The sequence below is a fragment of the Colias eurytheme genome, chromosome 12, assembly GCF_061535395.1.
Source record: "Colias eurytheme isolate Ceu_HAF_F1 chromosome 12, ilColEury1 Martin Lab GWU primary, whole genome shotgun sequence".
NCBI lineage: Eukaryota > Metazoa > Arthropoda > Insecta > Lepidoptera > Pieridae > Colias > Colias eurytheme.
Window position 1 is genome coordinate 5,522,500 of NC_142991.1, and position 23,473 is coordinate 5,545,972.

The 23,473-nt window shown below is 32.7% G+C and overlaps 3 protein-coding genes across 3 annotated transcripts; 1 reads left to right on the forward strand and 2 right to left on the reverse strand.

Annotated features, from left to right (window-relative positions):
- Window positions 1–362: 362 nt before the first annotated feature.
- On the forward strand, window positions 363–9,041 carry Ent3 (equilibrative nucleoside transporter 3). The gene is given in 10 exon segments (XM_090107926.1): window positions 363–529; window positions 4,033–4,187; window positions 5,097–5,300; window positions 5,568–5,806; window positions 5,956–6,028; window positions 6,110–6,325; window positions 6,793–6,980; window positions 7,900–8,028; window positions 8,442–8,553; window positions 8,780–9,041. Coding segments are annotated over 10 exon segments (1,674 nt in total). The 3' UTR covers window positions 8,971–9,041.
- A 3,577-nt stretch (window positions 9,042–12,618) lies between these two features.
- Window positions 12,619–18,823, reverse strand: LOC149904028 (uncharacterized). Its single transcript, XM_090107818.1, has 2 exons — window positions 18,738–18,823; window positions 12,619–13,085 (listed from the first exon to the last, which is right to left on the reverse strand). The coding sequence occupies exon 2, from the start codon at window positions 13,056–13,058 to the stop codon at window positions 12,753–12,755; it is 306 nt and encodes a 101-aa protein (XP_089963944.1). The 5' UTR covers window positions 13,059–13,085; window positions 18,738–18,823; the 3' UTR covers window positions 12,619–12,752.
- On the reverse strand, window positions 18,560–23,251 carry elg1 (enhanced level of genomic instability 1). Its single transcript, XM_090107817.1, has 3 exons — window positions 23,001–23,251; window positions 19,383–22,910; window positions 18,560–19,016 (listed from the first exon to the last, which is right to left on the reverse strand). Exons 2-3 carry the CDS (start codon window positions 22,901–22,903, stop codon window positions 18,752–18,754), a joined length of 3,786 nt encoding a protein of 1,261 aa, XP_089963943.1. The 5' UTR covers window positions 22,904–22,910; window positions 23,001–23,251; the 3' UTR covers window positions 18,560–18,751.
- Between the last annotated feature and the right edge of the window lie 222 nt (window positions 23,252–23,473).

Here is a 23,473-nt window from a genome sequence, read left to right on the forward strand (position 1 = left end):
ATTAGTACCGGCCGCGGTCGTGTTGATATAAATAAAGTGAAAAACAATACCAAATTTTCAATACCAGTTTTAAAATCCCTGTACGGTGCCACCATCGTACACAAAGAGATAGCTACGAAACTTGACCACCAAACAATCAATAAAATTGATCATCTTTCAAGTCCAGTCTCTTGGATAAAAACCCTTAACACGAAATGCAAATAAGTAAAACAATAGAAGCATTAATAGGTATCAATTCTGCCTGTCAATCATTATGTTAATTTGTGAATTGAATTATGATTGGTGTATTATTTTCCATTGATAACTGAGTGAACGATAATAAACAATAAAGATGGATTTTCTCTTAATGTGTCTTGTATAAGATGAATGAATTAGGCCGCGGGTACGCCCGCATTGAAGCTATGCGTGGTGCACGAGGAGAACCTTTGGGGAGCATCCCCGAACCCAGTCCCCCACCACCGGATAAATACAACTCCGTATACCTAACTTTGTTCGTGTCTGGCGCTGCCTTCTTGCTCCCCTTCAATAGGTAAGATATAGTAATGTATAATAAAAGATACAGCGATGACTTATAATTTGTAAAACCTAACTATCTATTTAGAAATCAGGAAAGCACTCGTCTAATGCAAACTACATTCTCTTTTTTCTTAGAATGAAAAATCTTTAGTTAATGAAGTATAGTAATTATGTTATCTGTGCCTCAATATAGACATTACGAAAAGTGAATAAGTTCCGAAAGAAAAAATCCGAAACCGTTTGATGCAAAAATGTTTTTGTTTCAAAATTTCTCTCTGGAAAGCATAAAACACTGATAATATTATTGGGTCCAGGTCTTCGGGGCTGGAACCAAACCCCGAAGAAGTCTCGCGCTGGAGGGCTTCGGCTCGCGAGCGTCTGATGGAGGAATGGGTGCGGCGTCTCGAGAACCCAACTGCAGGTGTAAGGACGGTGGAGGCCATCCGGCCGGTCCTTTTAGAATGGTGCAGCAGACGACATGGGGCTCTCACGTTCCGCTTGACACAGGTACTGTCTGGACACGGGTGTTTCGGACGATACCTGTGTCGAGTCGCGATCCGGGAGCCAACCATGGCCTGCCATTGGTGCCCAAGCGAGGAGGATACAGCGGACCACACGCTGAGTGTGTGTCCTGCGTGGTCCGTGGCTAGACAGCGACTGGTCGCTGCTGTGGGGCCGGATCTCTCGCTCCCGTCCTTGGTTCGCGCCATGGTTGGAGGTTCAAGGTCCTGGCGTGCGGTGGTCGCCTTCTGTGAGGAGGTGATGGTGCGAAAAGAGGAGGCGGAGCGGGTTCGTGAGGGGAACCCTCTCGCGGACCCGATGCGGCGCCGGCGACCCTTTAGGCGCCGACGCCGAGTCGCGGTCGCTAGCGATCGCGACCTGCCTCCCTAGCGAAGGGCTCTGGACGATGGACCGGGGACATGCTCCATCGTCCGGGGCAGTGAGGTGACATGAGACGTGTTCCACTCATGCCGCCTCGCAGAGGAAGGAGGAGGCGCGCACGCGCGCAGCCGTAGGTGGTAACGGAGGTGGGCCCGTAACCGGGCGTCCGCTGCCAGGGTCGTGGACGATTTCTAAGTGTACCCGCGGCCCCGGCTAACTGCGCGGCTCGACGGAACACAGTGGGGTTTTAGTCGGTAAGAATCCGACATAACCCTTGGCTCCATCCCCGGGGGCCGTGGGTATCTTTCGAAGATTTCCCCACTATAAAAAAAAAAAAAAAAAAAAAAAAAAAAAACTGATAATATTATGATTGTTGATAAACGGAGAGCGGATGCGATAACAGATAGAAACGTACACACTATTGTTATTCAAGTTCAAATTTATTATGCTGAAAAATAACTAAATAAATTTTTTATTGACAACAAAATATTTGAAATGGAAACTTATAGTTTCTTTTCAGCTCTTCAATAAATAAATTTCTGGGTAGATACATAATTTTATGACGAAATAAAAACGATATTAAAAATATTTTTTATTGAGAACTGTTGCCTAAAAATTGTACATATTATATACCTAGTAGGTAAGAATTTAGTTATTTATTAGTAGACTGATTTATAACAATGACAGCTGCTAAAGAGCGCAGTCACCAAGAAAGTTAAAATTATAGATTATTATACCTAGACATGATGTAGAGACTGTTAATATGTTATTATAAACTAAAACGCGGCTTTTTACAGCACGCATGGAGACAATGTTATTACTATATTTAGTACTAGTCTCATAAACACCACGCAAAAGTAATATTTATCTGGGCTATAGTTAGATTTTCCATAAATAAATATATCGCGTGCTCATAAATATTCGAACGCAATACTTCACTCAAAAACAAAGCAATCAAATGAGGTTAACTTAGATATTTAACAAGGACTTATTCATTGATCCCCATATTTAATACTGTTAATTCAGAGTCGCAATAAAGCTATTGATTTTAATTGAATTAGAATTATTTAATATTTGATGGAAATGTTTAATTGCACGCCTCAACACGAAGCGGTTATGATAGCGCTCTACACTCGCTCATCAAGATCAAGCAATGTCGTGGCTTTTTAAACGCCCCTTATTCATATTCAACTTAAAAGATAATAATGTATCCAGAAAACAATTTTACATTTATATGAAACTTTTATAAAATATTTGCCAAAGTGGCGGATTTTCACACCCGTTAAAATTTTGTAGCCGTTACCATATTCTGCAGTTCAAAATCCTTATTCAAAGCAACTATCTAGTTATTATTCTGTGTTCAAAGTAATATTGTAAGTAACGATATGTATGGTAAGATTTAGAATTTTCTCAAAAAAACAGAGGGCAATGAAATAATATTTAAGATAATTGAGTAGTTAATATTTGTAAAATGTTATTAATAAATCGAGCTATTTCGTGCAGCATTTTTTTTCGCGAGGCTGCTCGCTCTGTGTGGACCCGCCTAATTAAAAAATTTCCTGCTAAAATCCACCTAATTTCTCTATATATGTTTTATCTATTAACTACTATAGTTAGTAGGTTATAGGTTGGTTTTAGGTAACGTACATTACACAATATTTCTCTCTCTATCAGAATTTATGTATTTATTCCTGTTGTTTATGCATTTATTGCTGTTGCTCTTAGCGAAATCATTATTTTATTAGATCTACAAAATTATATGCGTTGTTTTTAAAAAGCTGCATAATTCGTTATGTAAATAAATAAAAACTGAAAGAAAGTGATATACTGGGAATATTACATGAATATTTATTTAGACTTGTTATCTTTTTAATAAAGAGTTGAAAAGGCAATCGTCTATTCTAGACGTCGGGATATGAGAGCAACAAAGCACTTTCAGACTTTATAACAATAACAAGTTGCTTTCAAAGTACCTACAGGCTACATAATAATTCATATGCACGTAAAAACCAAACAACCATTATCTTAATTAATCTAAAAAATACATACAAAATATAAAACGTTTAAAATAAAATTAAATGAATGAACACGCCTCATAAAAAGTAATAGCAAAATTGTATTAAGCAAATTTAAAGGCATCCTAAATATTGATAAAGTATTATGTATTTAATTTATGAGTAATTTTAACTTTATACACTTTTATATATAACTGACTAGTGGTCCGCCCCGGCTTCGCCCATGGTACATATTTCGCAATAAAAGGTAGACATAGGCTACCTTTCCGCCCGCGGCTTCGCCCGCGCAGTCAAAGAAAAACCCGCATAGTTCCCGTTCCCGTAGGATTTCCGGGATTGCGTCATTTTTCCAGGATAAAAAGTAGCCTATGTCCTTTCTCGGGTATCAAAATATCTCCATACCAAATTTCATGCAAATTGGTTCAGTAGTTTAGGCGTGATTGAGTAACAGACAGACAGACAGACAGAGTTACTTTCGCATTTATAATATTATAGTATGGATATGTAAGTCAAAAGGAACTGTTAAGATACACTGACTACTTTCCAAAACATTTCGATGATTGAATTTGACTATGGTTTTATACTATTTATGCTCTATGACACTTTTGTTTTTTTTCAGTTTCATTATGGCAGTGGACTATTTCCAACATCACTACCCCAATTCAACGATAATGTTCGACATGTCGACCGTATACATCGCGTCCGCCTGTATCGCTGTTGTCATCAACAATCTCATGCTCGACTTGTTTACATACAACACTAGAATAACGTTTGGTAACTTATCAATTTTTTTTTAATATATATTTGATATTTTTTACAGAAGTTACTAAACTTGAACGCTTAGGCTACATATATCTAGAACACCTTTCTCTAAAACAAACAGTATTTTATCAAGCATATATTCGCTTAATAAATGGGACAACGTGCAATCGTTAATTTCTATACAAAAAGATACTTTTAATACTAGATACGATTTAGGGTGGACCACAGGGAAGGAAGGAAGGACAGCTGATTAATACAAAATTAATCAGCTATCAGTCCATTCGTATAACATTGATCTATCCATTCGTTAAACACGCGCAGAATGAAACTCGTCTCGTGTTAGGTCATGTACCTTCATTGACAAACTGAATAGATAATTGAGAGAGAATATTATGTAGCATCTTACTTTTTACGCAGTTATAATTAAAAACGTGTACTTAGTTATCGCTTTCACATACCTACTTTTTATGAAGTTTTAGATTTTTTAATTCATTATTTTTTATCAATAGTCGATGAACTCTTTTATCTTTCTTAGAAAATTGGTTTCTCCTCTTCGAGTTTGACCTTTATGAATATTAATTAAAATATACATAATTATAAGGTCTGAACTTATCTTTTAGGCCTTCATTAAATGATTTGTTAATAACAAGTAATTCGTCAATATATAGCACACAAGAATAGTTTTATTTATAGAATATCTAAGTTATAAGTTTCAAATATATAACGAAAACTATTTAAAATATATAGGTAGTTACTGTGTTAAAACCTGAACCAAAAATAATTTGTACAAGGTTATTGAGAAAAGAAAACTAACAAACAATGTTATAAAATCGTAAAAGTTAAATTAAATCAACTTCCTGTTTTGCGATTGAGCTAATAATAATTATTATCACAAATGACAACAAATCATGTTCCTTACAGGTATATTATTGTCTCTGGCTACAATGATATTTGTAGCTGTTTGCAATATTGGTTGGGATGGCTTTCCAAACGACGTGTCCTATACAATCAACCTAGTGGCTATAGGTGTGGTTGCTTTTGGGTGCACAGTTCAGCAAGCCTCGTATTATGGCTTCACTGGTTGTCTTCCGCCACGTTACACACAGGCTGTTATGGCTGGAGAAAGTATGTATTCTGATTTGACTTGTTTTAGTTCTTTATAAACGACATTTTAGTCATAAGGATAAAAAATAGACCAAATGCGGTAATACGTATTCAATAATCACGTACAGAAGGCGCCAAGTTTTGATTTAACTGGAATTTGAGGAATATATTTGTAGAGATATTATATATATTCTGTGTTAAAATATTTTGTGCATAACCTTGTGCATAACTAATTCTTTTAATAATATTAATTACAATTTACACGACATTGCGTATAAAAATTCACAGGCGCAGCTGGATTCTGGGTGTCGCTGGACAGGATCATGACGAAGTTTGAATTTAGTGAACCACAAAGGAGTACGTTTATGTTCTTCGTGTTTTCCATCTTGATACTCCTGGGGCACTCGATGCTTCACCATTTGATGATGCGTCATCCCCTGGTATTGTATTATTTGAGACTCACTGTGGAGTCCCGACATCGGCGACGCATACAGTTGCATTTGAACCCTACAGAAGATGCTACATTGGTAAGTTGAAACGCTGCCTTTACGTAGGTAATAATAATTCATAAAATATTCGCAGTAATTGAGCAGACTTGAATTTATTGATAGATTAAAAAAACAAATTAGGTAACTACATACATAATATATATTCTTAAATTAATTTTCCCGTATAGATGGAAAGTGAAGCCGGTGAAGCCACCTACGGCGTCCTGAAACTTCAGAGTCCTGCACCATCTAACGCAGGAGGTAATTATTATAAGATTTTCTTTCCCTTTTTAATTACTTCTGGCTCTCCTATTAATTCCTTTTTACCCTTCTTTTATATAGGAGAACCGGATAATACCTTCAGTTTCGCCAACCCCGTATATTCACCAACCACGAGTGCGGCCGCACCGCTGGCCTCTCCACCACCCAGTGTTTCGGAAAGGTCTGCTTCCCCCTCAGCAACTCTCCAGACACCAAGACCTTCATATAAAGTTGAGGATGTAGTCTTCGAGTCCCCTGATAGACCCACTTCATGGAGAACTTTTAAACGTAAGTAAAGTGGAGATGAATACGTGAAAATATTTAGATTATAGATTAGGATAGTTAGATTAGATTAGGATAATATGTATAATGTACTTAAAAATCGATTGACTAGTTTTAATTGCCATATTATTGTATTTTATTATGAAGCAGGTAGGTATATATTATGAACTATTTTTCTATTTTTGATAAATACGCTATTCTAATTCGTATGTATACCACTCTTTATGAACCCCTCCCACTTGGGGTGTACAATTTTATCATAATACCTACCTAACTTTTATATTGTGGTATAACATTTCCTAGAATGGAGGAATCGATAAAAATCACGCATGGGAAAATCCTATTTAAAATTAATTCAATTCAATTTTTAATTTAAACTGTGAACTGGGTTCCGTAGCTTTAAAAACAACACCTACGGTTATAACCACAATTAAAATAATACTATGTACCTATAGTTATGCTTTTTCTACATTTTTTTTCAGGCAGTGTACAAGCGAGATGGGCGGTGGCTCGTGCAATATACCCGTACATGGTCTCTATTGGCCTGGTATACTTTACCACCCTGAGCTTGTACCCTGGTATATCTTCAGAAGTACCGTCTTGCCGACTTGGCTCTTGGATGGCGATTGTCCTAATGTCAGCCTTTAACTTCTTCGATCTAATAGGAAAAGTAAGTATATAAATTTACAGATTTGCCTAAATTAACAAATAAGACAGATATTATAGATAATACCTATCTATCTTTTTGCGATGATGGTCAACGATAGATACTATACCCAGTAAAATTACTTAAAATTTTGTAAATTGTCATTCAGTCATGAATCGAATTTTACAGTAGGTACGGTCTACCTAAAAAAAGGAAGACTTTAAAAAAACATGTAATTAATGAAATTATATCTCATCATGTTCCTATACAAAACTTAACTCTTATCAAATCTACAAAAAAAATGAATTATACCAAAATGGAATACAAACTAATTGGTTACATAAAAAGATAATCATCTCATTAAATTATGCATTTAATACTTTTGTATCACTTTAAAATTAGTAGCTCGTACAATATTGTTTTCCGAGAGGTCACGATCTTTTCTGGAAATGACAATCTTATCTTTACTGTTGCGTTGGGAACGCTAAAAACAACATACATAGGTGATATAATATGATACTCCTACGTGTCCTTAAAAAATAATATCTAAAAATCTTATATCACGCAATAAAACAGATTTTTCTCTAATTATTCAAATCAAAACTTTAAATTAACGAAATCGTTTTGGATAAATACGTAGGTATATTTTTTGATACTGAATTTTCCATTCTGAATTTACACAAAAAATACATACCTACATAACCAACATAAAAACGTACCTACTTGACTTCTTTAAAGGATATGTTGGTTTCAAAATTAATAAACTATAAATTATATCCAAATAGTCAAAATGCGCATAGTTAAAAAGATTTATATAGAGGCAATAACATTATCCAAAGTCGCTACAAAATTATATACTTTATTTTGGCTAATTTTCCTCCTTTTGAATAAGGTAGGTAAATTTTGAAATAAACCCATAAGATAACAGAAAATTGTTCAATAGATAGCAGCAGCTTGGCCTTACGAATGGAGTAGAAGTCAACTGTTGATGGCCAGTGGTCTCCGACTTCTACTGGTTCCACTGCTGCTTCTGTGTGCGGCGCCTCGACATTCCCCTCACATTGTTGGCGATGTAAGTATAAGAACAGTGCCATATTTTATAGTCACACGCTATTGAATTAGGTAGATATGTAATAGGTTTGTTTTATTCTCTGCGATATATACCACGATACCTACATTGTTGTTTTAGTAAATGTAGATATTGTTCAGAATATATTTTACGATTTATCCTTTGGTCATTCAATTAAATGTCGTCATTCAATGAAGGCGCTAGTCATTCAATCAAATTGCAGATTCAACTAGATCACGGCGACATATTTACCTTTATATTTCAGTTTCCTTTCCATATTTTATAACTTATTATTTGAGAATAAATAGATCAAATTACACATTTACCTACATGTTCCTTCTGTCTAATCTTATTGTTTCGTGCCTTTCATCATTCTAAGTATTTCATAAGTATTTTTACTTGATTTTTTTTTTCAGATATATCCGATTATGTTCTCCGTGGTTTTGGGTTTCACAAACGGTCTGTTTGGATCTGTACCAATGATTATTGCGCCATCTCGTGTAGGAAGGGAACACCGCGAAATTGCGGGTATGTCAATATTTTATACCACAGATAATAATATAATACTATAGATGATACTTTTCTCACATACTCTCAAATTTATTGTTAATTAAAACAATTCTCAACCACGAGTATTTCAAAAATCTAGTATTGATTTGTTTGCAACCTTCCAAGTTCCAACTTTCTCAAAAAGAGAAAGATGATATTTTATTGAATACGATATATCCGGTCTACTTCATATCTTTCATTTCAGGTAATATGATGACATTATCATACAACGGGGGCCTACTATCAGGAACATTGGTATCTTATTTACTTCTTAATATGCTGGGTCCTCCCACAGGATCTCCGTGTCGGATTTACCCCACACCATTATTACCCACCCTACCACCTGCTATAACTACGGCTTCTAATATTAGCTACGTTATAACATCTCCACATTAAATAATGTTTATTTAAATATGTACCTATCTATTAATTGAAGTACTTAGTAACTAGTCATTATATATATACATATATATATTACTCGCACATTATTGTACCTACTTACTAAATATTTTTGTACTTAATTATTTCATAATTTACAAACTAATATATTTTTTAATGTATTAGGATTCAGATCTCTTTATTTTTTAAATTAGTACTTAACAGTTATTGAATTACTACTTATTAGAATACATATTATCAGTTGATGATAAGTTAAATTTTAAGTAACTACCTACCTAACTATGTATATATTTTTATAATTCTGTGGTTACATTATATTATAACGTATATATTAATATTTAAATGAACTCGGAAAATACGTTTGTAATTATTTTGTATAAAATTGTATTGAACGACAAGTTAAATACATATCCACACCGATTAATAACTGCTCACAAAAACGTACATTTTAAACTATAATATTTTAGTTATAAATTAAACCAAAGAAATAAAGTCATGCCTACGACTAACGTTAATTAGATATGTATATCTAAATTACTTAAAACTATATATAGGTACTTAGGTACATACCTGTAAATATTTATGACTTCGTTTATTCTAGACAAATAAGATTACCTAGGTAAAGTAATAAAGATTAGGTAGGTATTATTTTGTACCTGTATTGGAGGAAATGAATATCAGATTAATAAAAAGTTAAACAACCGTTTAACAAATATTTTTATATTCAATGATAATATAGCAATAAAAATCATTCTTTATTACTTAACTATTACTAAACGTTAAAAAATATCGTTAAAATTATTAATCATAGTTTTAGCAATAAACACATTGTTACAATTTGAAATGTAAATACTTGTAGTATGTACTTAATGTAATTAGTAAATCATTTTTACTATTGGAACTTTCAGAAAAAGGGCTAAATGGCCTTGCCAGTGTACATGTGACATGTCGCAGTCATCTGGTTGAATCTGGTATTTGATTGAATGGCTATAACTTTAAAACTTTGAAATAGCTGTTATGTATCTACTAAGTATCTTTTGGAATAAGTAATGAGACATTATAGAAGTTCACCATCCCGATTACATTTAATATTTAGTGAAAATTTAGTACATAAGTTAGTTGTTCGTAATCATAGATCGTAATTATATATAAACACTAAACAGTACATTTATAGACAAATTTTTGTCCATATAGAAACTAGTTTATGGCATATCGAAATGAATATAACCACAAGCTTAGACTTTATAACCTAAAAAAATGAAATGGAGAGGTAACTAATGGGGTGACCGATTGCAACATATTTATTCTTTTTTGAAGTGAAAACTTCTTTAGCGGCGTTGAGTTCTTTTACTGTAATGGGTATAAAATCTTAAACTCGCGTCAGGACACGTGTCCTGATCGAAAAAGCGTAAGACGGATACCATTCCAAAATATCAAACTAATAATCAAGTTTTCACCGATTATCGATGTATAAATAATCGATGCAAAATATTTTATGCTCTTCGATTCATTGTCAAAATTTCGTGTTTATTTTCAAAGAATTTTCATCTACTTAAGTACTTACTTACGAACGCAATCAATAAAATATTTTTTAATTCATTCCAAATCGGTCTAACCGTTCACCGACGAACGGCGTTTAAATTCAATTTTTACAGGTAGGTAAGTAGTCTATAATAAGTAAATGTTTACCCGTCTCAGAATTAAGTAAAAAAAAATGTTTTTTTTACGTCTATTGCCAGTCATAATAATGGAATTTGGTAACTACTATGTGTAAAATAATAACCATTTATCGATAGCACAAAATTTGACTGTTGAATGTATAGCATTGATTCCATGTTTATATAGAACTGCACCCTAAGCTTGTAATGAAATAAACTGATTATCAAAGTTGAATCTTGTTTTATTCATTATCAATAATATATTAATTGATCCCAATACTTAAGTCATGTTATCACAGATAATATATCTAATACTTATAGTAGATATTATCTAAGGCACATTGATCAAATGTATACCTAAAGGAATTCCTCAGGAGTCAGTGAGTGATCAAAAGAGGTTCTATATTCAGCTGTTCAATACTATTGAATTGAATTAATAATGAACCTGCCATTGAGACTGGGTTTTAACGTTTTAGGGCTGTAGTTTATAGAACAAACCTAAACTTCTTCACTGATTTAGCCGTTAAAGCGTTACAAACAGACAGGCAGATAGATAATATTTTGTTAGATACTAGCTTTCCGCCCGCGGCTTCGCCTGCGTACAGGGCAATTAATGAAATACCCGCATAGTTCCCGACCTTATGGCTTTTCTGGGATAACACCTATCCTATGTCCTCTCACAGATTTACAAACTATATAGCTGTCGTAATGTGTTCATCGGTCATCCAAATCAGATCAGTGCTTCAGTCGTCAAGAAGAGACAGACCAGCGGATAGACAGTGTAACTTTAACATTCATAATACATATAGTAGACATAAGTGTTTAGAATAAGTTTGATTAATAATCAAGATCCGCTGCAAGATTTACCTACTTGTTTTTCCCGACTATTATAATCATAACAAAATTGATAACCTAATTTTCTTGTTTCTATAAAGTTATTTAATTAAATTATTTTGCACATCATTAATTATAATATCTAACCACTTATGGCATCATCGTGTAGACATTTATCTTTCATATGTAAATATAGTAGCTGAACCTTCGTAAATAGGTATCCCGTAGCTCATTCATAAACTATTTTCGAGCTTATTTTACGGCCCCGATAGCTATTAATCAAATCAATAATTTTAATTTAATTGTCTCTCACAATATAACTAGTGACTACATAAAATTGTTTACTACAATACTATAATTTACTCCCGCAATGATATCGATATCTTGTCGTTATGCTAAATATAAAACAGGCAATTAATCGCTTCTTAAAATAATTTGTTATTTTATTTTGTCTAAAATTGAACTCATCAAGATAAATCAAGTACCCAAGCACTTGAAAAAATTAACTAGAATTTGTACCTATTTAGTTACCAACACCTACTGAATTAAATTTAACTACCTAACTAAAATCTGTTGCGTTAAAAATAAATTTATAAGTTTTCATAGAAAAGTATCTACCTGTGGTATCTACTTATCTAACTTGTTAGGTACTACATCATTATAAAATCACTAACTATTTTATCTTTCAAAAGGCTCCTCAGCTTCGAATTTTAATCATGCATTGCGATTTGCAAATCAATCTCACCTTAATGATTTTTCTATTAAGAAAGAAAGTAGGCATCAGTATTTGTAGTACGTTGGACAGATATTTTTTCATTGAGTTGATTTCAATGAAATATTTTTTTTTTAAATTGAGAGCATTTGTCGTATTTTGGAAGTTCTTATTAGAAACCTTATTAGGTGAAGGAAATCGATAGGTTGAGAGAAAGATTGTGTAGTTAATACTTGCGTGCCTGCTGCCTTTTGCTCTATTAAAAAGATTGTTCGTTTGGAAAACTTTTATTATTTACCTACAAGCACAATAATTAACATTATCAACACTATAAGACAAAATATTAAAGGAAAAGTTGTTTTTTTTTTCTGAGTGTACATTTTTATGAAATGAAAACACATTTAAAAAAAGAACAATAATTTATTAGATAGGTAATAATTGTTATCTTTATATCGCAATTCGTACACGTTTACAATTACATGACTAGCATAATAGTGTACCCCTGAGGTCATTTACCACAGCGCGATTAACAAAAAAGATAGATAGGTATTTTCCAAAAGAACACTGTTGCTCATCTATCTTTTACGTCTTCGGGTACGAGACCGATGTGATGGCGGTGTGCTCCACTCTAAACTTAAATCACTAGATGAAGGTGGCGTTTCGGGAAATTGTGCGTCCGATGTCCAGCGACAAGAAGCGCAGACCGGCTTGGGAGCTTCAGGAACCTTCTCACCACTTCCACCATTGCCATAGGACTCCAGTATGTGTTTATACGCACATTCCAAAGGCTCCGGGCTCCTCCCACGCGCGGCACTCAGCCGCAATCGAACACATGCGGTGCAGTAGCCACAAGTATCTCCACGTAGTGCACTTTTCACCATTTTGGACGTGTGTGTGGAATTGATGTCCTAAAAAGACTATTGTGATTATTATCGTTGCGATATATTTATGTCCGTCGCGACGCGAACGATTGGCGTCCCGCACGCGTCTTCTGATAACCCCATCTCGGCGCCAGTGTTACCGACCGCTTAGCTTTGGCCTTAGAAGAAACTTGTCTCTGGTAAGCCCACGAGATTTAACTTATCACTGTGTACGTTAATTTCAAAGTAATAAGAAGCTAAATGCCATAGGCGGGTCACATAATAAAAAATGATAGCGGTTTAATTAATACTAAATAGAGACCATAAATATTTTAATTGCCAATATTTATCGTTAGTTTACATAAACGAGGCAGTAATCATATTGTTATTGAATAGAATCAGGAAACAAATATTGAATTGTTAATACATTTTTTAAATAAATCGATTTTTTCTATGAATAAATAATGATGATGATGTAACAAACAGACAAAATAATCAAAAGCACGATTGTAAAGTCGGTAGGTATTTGATTTGATGATTTAATCTCGATTAACTAGGTAAATACCTGAGTAACCGTTAATAAAGTTGAGATAAAAAAGCCTAGGCCTAAGGCCTTCTAACTAAACTTTGTTAAAAAAAATTAATCAAAATGTACATACCTTCATCCGAATTCATATTATTTCAACTTTTCTACATCGGAAAGTTTGAATACAAAATTTCAATCACACTTTATTCAATTGAACTATGTACATACAATATTATCAACTAGCTTTGGACTTATCTTTTTTAAGTTGAAATACACCATTTGCTAAAGTATCATCCACAAACAGCATGATCTTACAATTTCTCATCAAATCATTTTAATAAGCTGTTAACAATAAAGGCCCCAAATTTTATCTTTATGGCACACATTTGTAGGTTTTATCGACTCAGATTCTTTCTATTCAATAAAACCGTTTTAAACTTTAGCCTGTGAGGCTGTATAAGTCTTAATTACAATTTACAATATAGGTAGAGCCATAAAGATAATGGCTTGATTTTAGTTTTCACGGCACTATAGGAAATAAGTTTCAGAAGTTTCATGAAATTTATTTTTCTATGTAGGTATGACACTGGTTTCGTTATGTTTCCGATGTCACCGATGAAGATACAGCTAGATTGGTTTATTTCATAGTATTATGTCCTATAGAATTCTATTATGGGGCAGGGCAGCAGATATAGAAACTATATTTATCTTACAGAAAAGAGCCATTCGCTCTATATATAATTTACGTGCTCGGGACAAGAAATCTCTTTAAGAATATCTACCTACTGGTATCATAACTTTATCTCTTTTACGTTCCTGTTTTAAATTTTTTCTGTAGGTAGTAAATAAAATTACCATAAAGAAAGTAGTAGGTAGGGTATAGGTATATTTTTATTTATAAATACATATTATAAATCTTTGAGGTACCCCAACACACATTTAACTACAATCTTTACAGAATGTATATATTCAGTCTATTTCACAATTTAGAATGAAAATTCAAGGAAAATTTAACTACCCTCAGACTACCTATTTCATTGAGTTGTCAATTGTATAATACTGACGATAACGTCAATGTTCTAGATCTTTACCAGTAATCACCAGATAGGCAACCTCATTATGAGCTGCAGCGCATTCAATACTCATTATCGTGTAAACAAACATTATCTAACAAATTATTACGCCATTCTATTCCCACGTATCTTGAGTGTCATTTTGATATTATTAATGGACATAGTTCTAGAATATATGCCTTGGTACAGTCAACAAAATAGAATCTCGCCATCGCTAGGGCTTGATTCCGAATATTTAGTTTGAAATATAACATAAACATAGATACAACAGATACAAAATTATGTACCGTTGGTTGTTGCATCAGAACCCGACTAAGAATTTAATACGTAAGTAAATAAATAAATGAAAAAAGAGAAAATTGATTTTAATGTCCATATTTTTAAATTATTATGCATAATTGCTTGAGAAGATATGGCAACACTAAATTATACATTTAAATGGTACATAACTGATTCATTGAACAAAACGTTTATTGACTAAAGATAATAGGAATGTTATTTCTGGAATTACTACTGTGATCCAGAAGCTTTGATGAAGTTCTTATCAATGACTGACATGGTATAAACAACTGCAGCTAATTATAAAGGTTACTTTTCCATGTAAGAAAGACCCTTGAACATGAAAATTTTGTATTAAATTTATGTTATGTAGTTAATCGACATACAGCAAGCAAGTTAAAAGTTAGAAACGGCTTGAATCAGTTACATATGCCGAAAACACAAAACGTGCTCACAGCGCGCCTAGAAATATTTTATTTCAAATATTAACGATAAATATTAGGTGCCTACCTATTTTCCATTGTAGGAAATATAGGTAGGTATGTTTTATTGTAAAACCTCTAAATCGACAATATATTAAGTAATAATAAATATTATTTTTATCAAAAAAGTAAACCACCATAAAATCGTTACAACTGTCGGTTATACAAAATTTAAATGGTAGCATACGGGCACCAGCCTTAAAATATAAAAAATATATCAAAATCGGTTCATCTAATCGAAAGTTTACAAACTCGAGAAATATACAGTCGAATTGAGAACCTCATTCTTTTAAGTAAGTTGAATTTTTTTAAATATCTTATTATACTGTCCTTGAATGCTATTGCACGCCTCATAAGCGAAGCGTTGAGGTGGGTACTACTGTCACTTCGCGCAAAACATCTGATTTTTCAAACTTAAAATGTCTTTATGTATCATACATTGCACTTGTAAGATAATACATACACACACATATTAAGAAAAAACACTATTTTTAACGTTCATGATATTTTTGATGTCATTTTTGTTATTTAAACTAGTTAAAAAACAGTTTAAAAAAGTTCTGTCTTGGACGTCCGTGTGTCTGTATGTGCGGATCCTTTTTCTTGTTAACACGATAGCGACCGAAATACTTTACTAATCGAGTCTTTTTTTTTCTCTTACGCTTGAGTATGCTCAGGAATAGAACCCTTTCATTTTTCAGGGTCTGATTCGATGTGGTTTAATTTTTATTAAATAAACAAAAATAATAATTAATAAATATTTATTAAAAAAAAATTATGAGGCGTGCACTTTTGGATTTTCCAAATTATTTAATAATATTATGGTTATGGGTAAGGGGCTAAGGGCCAAGGGGGCCCCGTTTTACAATTTAGCTACAGAACCGTACCGTATATACCTACCGTACGTAACGTATATCCATACTAATATTATAAATGCGAAATAACTCTGTCTGTCTGTCTGTTACTCAATCACGCCTAAACTACAGAACCAATTTTCATGAAATTTGGTAAGGAGATATTTTGATACCGAGAAAGGACATAGGCTACTTTTTATCCCGGGAAAATGACGCAATCCCGGAAATCCCACGGGAAAGGGAACTATGCGGGTTTTTCTTTGACTTCGAAGGCGAAGCCGCGGGCGGAAACCTAGTACCGTATAAAATTCACCCCCATAAATTAATTCACACAATCGACCAATTAAAATAAAAATACCTACACGAAAGAACTACGTTCATTAGAAGTTTCTGAGACTTAATTATCCAGACAGCATAAGACAGTGAAATGGATAATGCGAGATAAGCGGTCATTTACACAATATATTAAATATGTTATAGTTCACCAAAAAAAACTATATACTTACAAATTAAATTTAAAACAAATAACTTTTCCGTAGTGCTATTTGTGTTATCTTTTAAAGATAGGAAAAAAGATGTATGTCACTTAATTAGAGATTACTTTTAATAGATACATTTTTTTATGCTTCCTTCACTTTGTACTTTTTTTCTAGAAATCCTTTTCGCTAGTGACCATGTGGATTATGTTGCAGATAGATAGCAAACCTCCGTCCGACTAGAGCCCTTCCGGCCTCCTCCACTCAAGGAACAGCCCAAGCCGAGGTTCGAGATCCCCGTGGCGGGGGGACGCCCTTGCGCATGTCGCTAGCAGGGTGAACCTTCAGTTCACCCCCGCGTCCGCGTTAAAATGTAGAAGCCCTTCTGGCTAACATTAAGAAACACCACACCAAAAAAAAAGATAGCTAACCTTAAGATTTTACTAAAGGGATTTTATTTCCATAAAATTAACCTTTAGATATTGATATAATATTATTAACCGTTTTTTAAATAAATAAATAAATAAATAAAAACACGTGAAGTATCACGTGGATCTTACACTAAAAATATTATTTTTTATTTTACTTGCGTGAATGCGGATAAGAATAGTTTAGTTACTTAATTTAGTTAAGAATAGTTTCAAGAGCTCCATGCATAAAGGTTGTAAAGACGTTCGTTATTTATTTTATGTCCATACTACACAGCTATTGATATTATACACGCAAAATGTAAGGTCATTCAATCTGACATGAGTTTCAGCTATGTTATGAACAGATTTTGTTAGTAACTGAGCTTATCAATACAAACCAGACTTAACTAGAAATTGGCATTTCACATTCACTGATTGGCAAGGAAAATATATAAGGGTTCCGTTTTTTTACCTTTTGAGGTTTGGAACCCTAAAAATACCGAAAACCTTAATCGGATCGGAAATGTGTGATATGTCTATTGTTTATAGTTGTAGACCAGTGGAAAAGAGATGGATCATGGAACAATGATCAAAACACCCGTGATTTGGCAAAAACATCTTAATACTATTATAAAGGCGAAAGTTTGTATGGATGTTTGTTACTCTTTCACGTAAAAACTACTGAACCGATTACAATGAAATTTAGCACACATATAGAGGGTAACTTGGATTAACACATAGGATAGGTTTTATCCCGGAAATCCCACGGGAACGGGAACTATGCGGGTTTTCCTTTGAAAACGCGGGCGAAGCCGCGGGCGGAAATCTAGTCAAATATAAACATGAAAATGGGAATCAAATATTATGGTGGACTATTGTTGAGATAAAAATATACTTTACTAAAGATCTCCCTTAAACTGTTCGAGTTCATGCAAGGAAATCATATTAAAAAAAAAATTTGCTAGTATTAATTATGTAATAGAGATATTGTTGAAACATACAATATTTTTTTTTGTTTTAACTAAGACAAAACAATTATTATTTATTATATTTGAAAAAGTAGAGCTGTTGGTTGACAGATATCTCAGTATATTTCCATAAGAGTCAGGATCTTAAGAGTAATTACCATGTCAAGTAAAAACCTAAAAAGTGTGAAAATTAGGGGAATAACTTCGTGATTTTTTTTATCAAGTCAATTTTAATATTTTGTTTTTGATGAAACGGAATCCTCGAAAATATCATCTTATTTGATATATATTTTATTATTTAGATTTGGTCTTGAATATTACAAGTATCATCTTATAGAAGATTGGTTATTTTGCTCTTAAAAATAAAAAAATAATTAAAAGAAAAAAATTAAGGCAAAAATTGATTTCTTAAATTCCAAGGAGTAAAATCAATGAAAACTGGAATTATAAATAAGTGATTTTATTACTTAATTAAATTAATATTACATGTCAACAATTTTAATGTAAAAGTTGAAAAGTTTTTAAATCTACAGTGCAGTGCTAGAAAGATGTAAAAATAGAACAGAGCGATTTATAAAGTAAATTAATATTAATTTACGAAACAAATATATAATACAGATAAACTTACTTACAAGTTAAATTTCTTTTATAATTTGCTGGTATCATTTCCACTGAGACTTTTAGATAGCGCATCGAAATAGTCATTTTTACATAGAATATTTAAAGACTTCAAGTAATGGCAGAAACGATTGTTTCTCTTTACATTTGCGTCAGTTTTATTATTTTCTAGTCGGCATATTGTTCTACATGAAGACCAGTAGTCGAGTGCTAAGGCTTTTCTATCCAACACCGCGCCGGGACTCAGGTAACTTGTCAATGTGTGGTGTCGCGAAATAATTTTATCACGTTCCCTGGAATTAAAAAATGAATATTTAAAAATTGCTAGCTTGTTAATTGCCCAGTCCTTATACTAAATACAAATGTACCATTTTTTATACCAGAATGAATATCAAACCTATAAATATAAAGAAAAAAAATATACATATCACTGAAAATATCGCACTTTCGCTAGTATAAAAAAGAATAAGCAAATGTCGCAAACATAATATATACAACCGAAATTTTTACTTAATCCGTAAAAAAAATAATATACTTAAAATCCCTTGTTTGTTATAAAAGAAAAGCTGAAAAATATCCTTAATGTAAATAACATAAAACTTTTGACGCTTTTTGTAAAAATATATTTCATCATATTATTTTGTAAAAAAACTACTCACCTCTCAGCAGTATATCCTGGAATGGACATGTCCAAACTTGTATCGCACTCTAACTCTTTATGGGAATGCCTCAAGCCACTCATTGCAAGTTCACTAGCAATATCATTTCTAACCCCTTCAGACCAATCATAGTAATCTAAATTCTCAGATTCCTCAACACTTGCAGTTTCTTTTGAACACCACAGTGTACCTGTTATTTCATTTCTACAGTCTGAAATATTCCCTGTAAGATAATCAGTCTCTGAAACTATATCAAGCATTTTAGATATAGTTAACAACTGCTTTGAGCTAGCTTTCTTTACATTTTGATTCTCTTTTTTCATTATGTTATCATAATCTAAAATTTTAGGTATACTCCACCATAAATTCAATAAATTCAGAGGTAAATTACTAAGTATCATGTTTATGTGTGTTTGGATAAAGTTGCTTGAAACTTTTGAAGCTTCATTACAATCTAAGATACTTTCTCTGTCTGACCAAGACATACTGGAACATTCATCATCAATATTAAATTTATATTTATCCAATTCTTGTGATAGTGTATCCTCAGACAAAGGAGATCCAGCTTTTATGTGTTTATAGGAAGTCATATAAAACTGCAACCAGTTTATTGTCTTCCTTATATCTCCTTTGCAAAAGTCCAATAAATGATTACCTAGACCTGAACAGCAAGTGCTTATATCAGCTAAACACATAATGTCCAACCAAACACCAAGCATCCGTGGCAAAAATCGCTGCATTTGTATGATCTTCCCATATTGTATAAATTTCTGCAGATGAGGACAGGATAATGAACTTGTTACCAATATCACTGGACGTTTTGAACTCTGAATTAATTGTGAAATAGCAGAACAAAAGCCATCATCCTGATCAAACACAATATCTGCATCATCTATCAGTATTAAAGACATATCTGTTCTTACACTATCTTGACTATGAGTTTCACTCAGTTCACTTTTCTGTGAATCACTACTGTTACTCTTTGTTACCACTTCTTTAATCTTTTTGGGTCTTCCTCTTTTCTTATGAGTTCCTTTAGTTTTAAGGATTTCCTGAATATTTTGACTGCACTCGGAGCCACTTTTACCTCTATCTACCTTATGAGACCTTGTTGCTTCTTGGAGATCTTGCAACATTATTTTACCAGTTCTCTTACTGCTGGCATTTACTTCAATTACCTTAATTGCTAATTCTGCTGCAACAGCATATACACTTGAAGTTTTTCCACTACCAACGTCTCCGGATATAATAAGTACACTATTTGAATTTCTGAATGACTCTCGGCTATCCACATCTGAGTCCACAAAGTCAGAAAAGTCTGAGCCATCACTTTCAATATTTTTTCGTGTCTTCACTAAATTTTCAGTCCATGTTTGCAACCATTTTTTCAATTCTTCAACAGCTAAGAAATTACCTATAATTTGTTTTGATGAATTGGGTTTATATTTATCTACCCAACATAATTTTTCGACAATATCACTATCCTTAGACGAGCAACCATTGACTATTTCTATACTGTTATCTAAATCTGGGTAGTTAAAATCTCTAAACTCGCCTCTACTTTTTCCTTTAAGCAAATGATATGTACGATAAACTGGAAATTTTTTATAAGAACTTTTGATATACTGTAAAAGGTCATCTTTGTTTTTATTGGTTAAAGAAATAGCTTTCGTTTCCTTTTTACTTAAATTTAGAAGATTTTTGTATACATCTTCATTTGGAGTGTTTGTTGAATCATCTGTGATAAAGTCACCAACAATATGGTCAAAATTTATTTGAATGCAGCTTGGCAATTTAGTATCGGTTTGTTGAACATGGACAACAGGATAGAACAAATCAAGTGGAGAAATACTTTGCTGTGGAGGAATACTCTTTTTTAATTTTTCTGGAATTCCACTTTGTAGGAATTTTTGTTTTGCAACTTTTTCAGCTGAGCTAATATTTGAAGTTTGTTTTGACATAAATATAGGAGCTAATTTTACAGGGTCACCTACACTTTTAGTATTGTTAGATGATTTAATTGTTTTTTTTGAGCTCACTACTGGCTTTGAACTTGTAGTTTTATTGCTCCTATTTTTATATTTTGTCATATCACTAGTGTTTTTCTTAATTGTTCCTGTATATTTATCCTTACCATTAGAAACTGATTTTTCTACTTCTGTAACATTTTCAACAACTTTATTTTTAACTAAATTCTTTTTCTTCTTTGGTGTAAAAATATTAAGATCTTCATCTGAGCTTAAAACCTCAACATCTTCAATATATTTTGCAGGCCTTTTAGAGATTCTCCTGGGCCTGCTTTCATCGTTGGTTAATCCAGATTGGTCTACTGTGCAATTAGTTTCCTCTGTGTTTACATCATTATTACAATCAACAGTTGTTTGTGCTACATCTTGCTCACAGATATCTTTATCACTACTATGATGTTCTGAAGAATTAGTGACTAAACTTTGCAAAGCATTTTTCTTCTTTACAGATTTCTTTTTACGTTTTGGTGTAAATTTAACTTTTATAATATTATGACTATTATCATCTGAGTGGACAATATCATCTTCTTCAGGACTTTTAGGTAATTTTTTGAAATAACTCATCATGTTTTCTTTTTTCCGTATAGATGGTGACAACTTGTTTAAAAATTCTTCATCTTCATGAGACATTTTCTTTATTTTCTCCTTTTCATTAATGGTCTCTCTGTGTATTGGTTCAAACATATCACATAATTGCAAGGTCTTTTTAATGTCAATTCTATTATCTTTAACTTCACTTGTATGTTTAGGGGAAGCCGGTTCCTTAACTTTCGTATTACTTTTATGTTCTGCAGTATCCTGAGTTATCATGGCTTTAAATCTTTCAGCACGCTTTAACATTTGCTTTTTTATGTATCCTTCCCTTTGTTCTTCTATTTCCTGTTTTTTAATTGAACCTTTAGCTTCTGCCATTTTTTGTAAAGATAGTATTCTTTTAGCTTTAATTTCCCTCTTTTCAGTGACTTCTTGACTTTCAACTTCATTTAAAGGTTTATCTTTTCCCGGAGAATTACTTCCAATGCTTTTATGTCTAGAATCCATAAGTAGTTTAAAAGCATTTGTATGCATTTTATCTTGGCTTTCACTTGTTATTAGGGGTAATAAGATTTCGGGCTTTTTCTGATCTTCTCCAATTTCTCTATTAGACTCAGTGAGGATGTTACATTTTTTTCTTTTGCCCATATTTTTAAATAGATAATTAGGCTGAATATAATCACTTATGTACGACTTATTATCAGGGGATATCTGTGAGCTTGGAGATTTAATTATCAGTGAAGAATGAAATGTTTTAGAAACATCTAAAACATCTGGATCTTCTTCACCATTTCTTCTTATTTTATATTTTTTTAGTTTCTTTTTCAACACCTTATGACATTTACGTTTTAAAATCTTTGATGACGATTTCAAGAGACGTACATTATTATTGTTTTGTGAAATGTAAACATTTTCAAAGTCTTCATCATCTACGAGTTGCACATTCGTCAAATCGGACATTACTCAGCTGAAATATGAAAATAAGAGATTCGTTAAAAGTGCACGGAATCACAATAAATTGTAAAATTTAACCGGGTCACTTAACATATTAACATACCCAAGCATCTCGCTATGAAACTGTTTCCACTTACAATATACAACAGTACACATTCCTATAGAATCGAAATCGAATTCAGAGTTTTGTCATATTGATGCACTCTAAGTATCAGTCATTTCTTCCTTTATGAATAAACATAAAACAAATATCACAGTAGATTCCAGGAGTGTTACAATTTGATAGAATTAAAATAAAAAATTGGCGCCTAAAACTTTTATAATTTTAGCATTTTACTCACAAACCCACGTCATAGTGACATTTGTCTAACGAATGTCAGTTTTATTTTGACGTAAAAAAAGCATAGAGATATGATAGAGATAGACCGTGTTCCTTGCATATTTCGTGCATATTTCTTTCTGACCTTCGGATGATTGATAATCAAAGTGCTTTATCACTTTGATTTCGCTATGTTATTGTAGGAATCTAAACCTTTTTATGTAGTAATAAGATATCTTTGTTTTCTATTATTATAT

What these genes read in the sequence shown, in the direction of transcription:
- elg1 (XM_090107817.1), bottom strand. Translation starts at nt 22,903, where the DNA reads ATGTCCGATTTGACGAATGTGCAACTCGTAGATGATGAAGACTTTGAA. An exon ending in CCAGGATATACTGCTGAGAG is followed by an intron (nt 19,017 to 19,382) that starts GTGAGTAGTTTT and finishes TTTTAATTCCAG; the next exon opens with GGAACGTGATAAAATTATTT.
- LOC149904028 (XM_090107818.1), bottom strand. Translation starts at nt 13,058, where the DNA reads ATGGTGAAAAGTGCACTACGTGGAGATACTTGTGGCTACTGCACCGCA.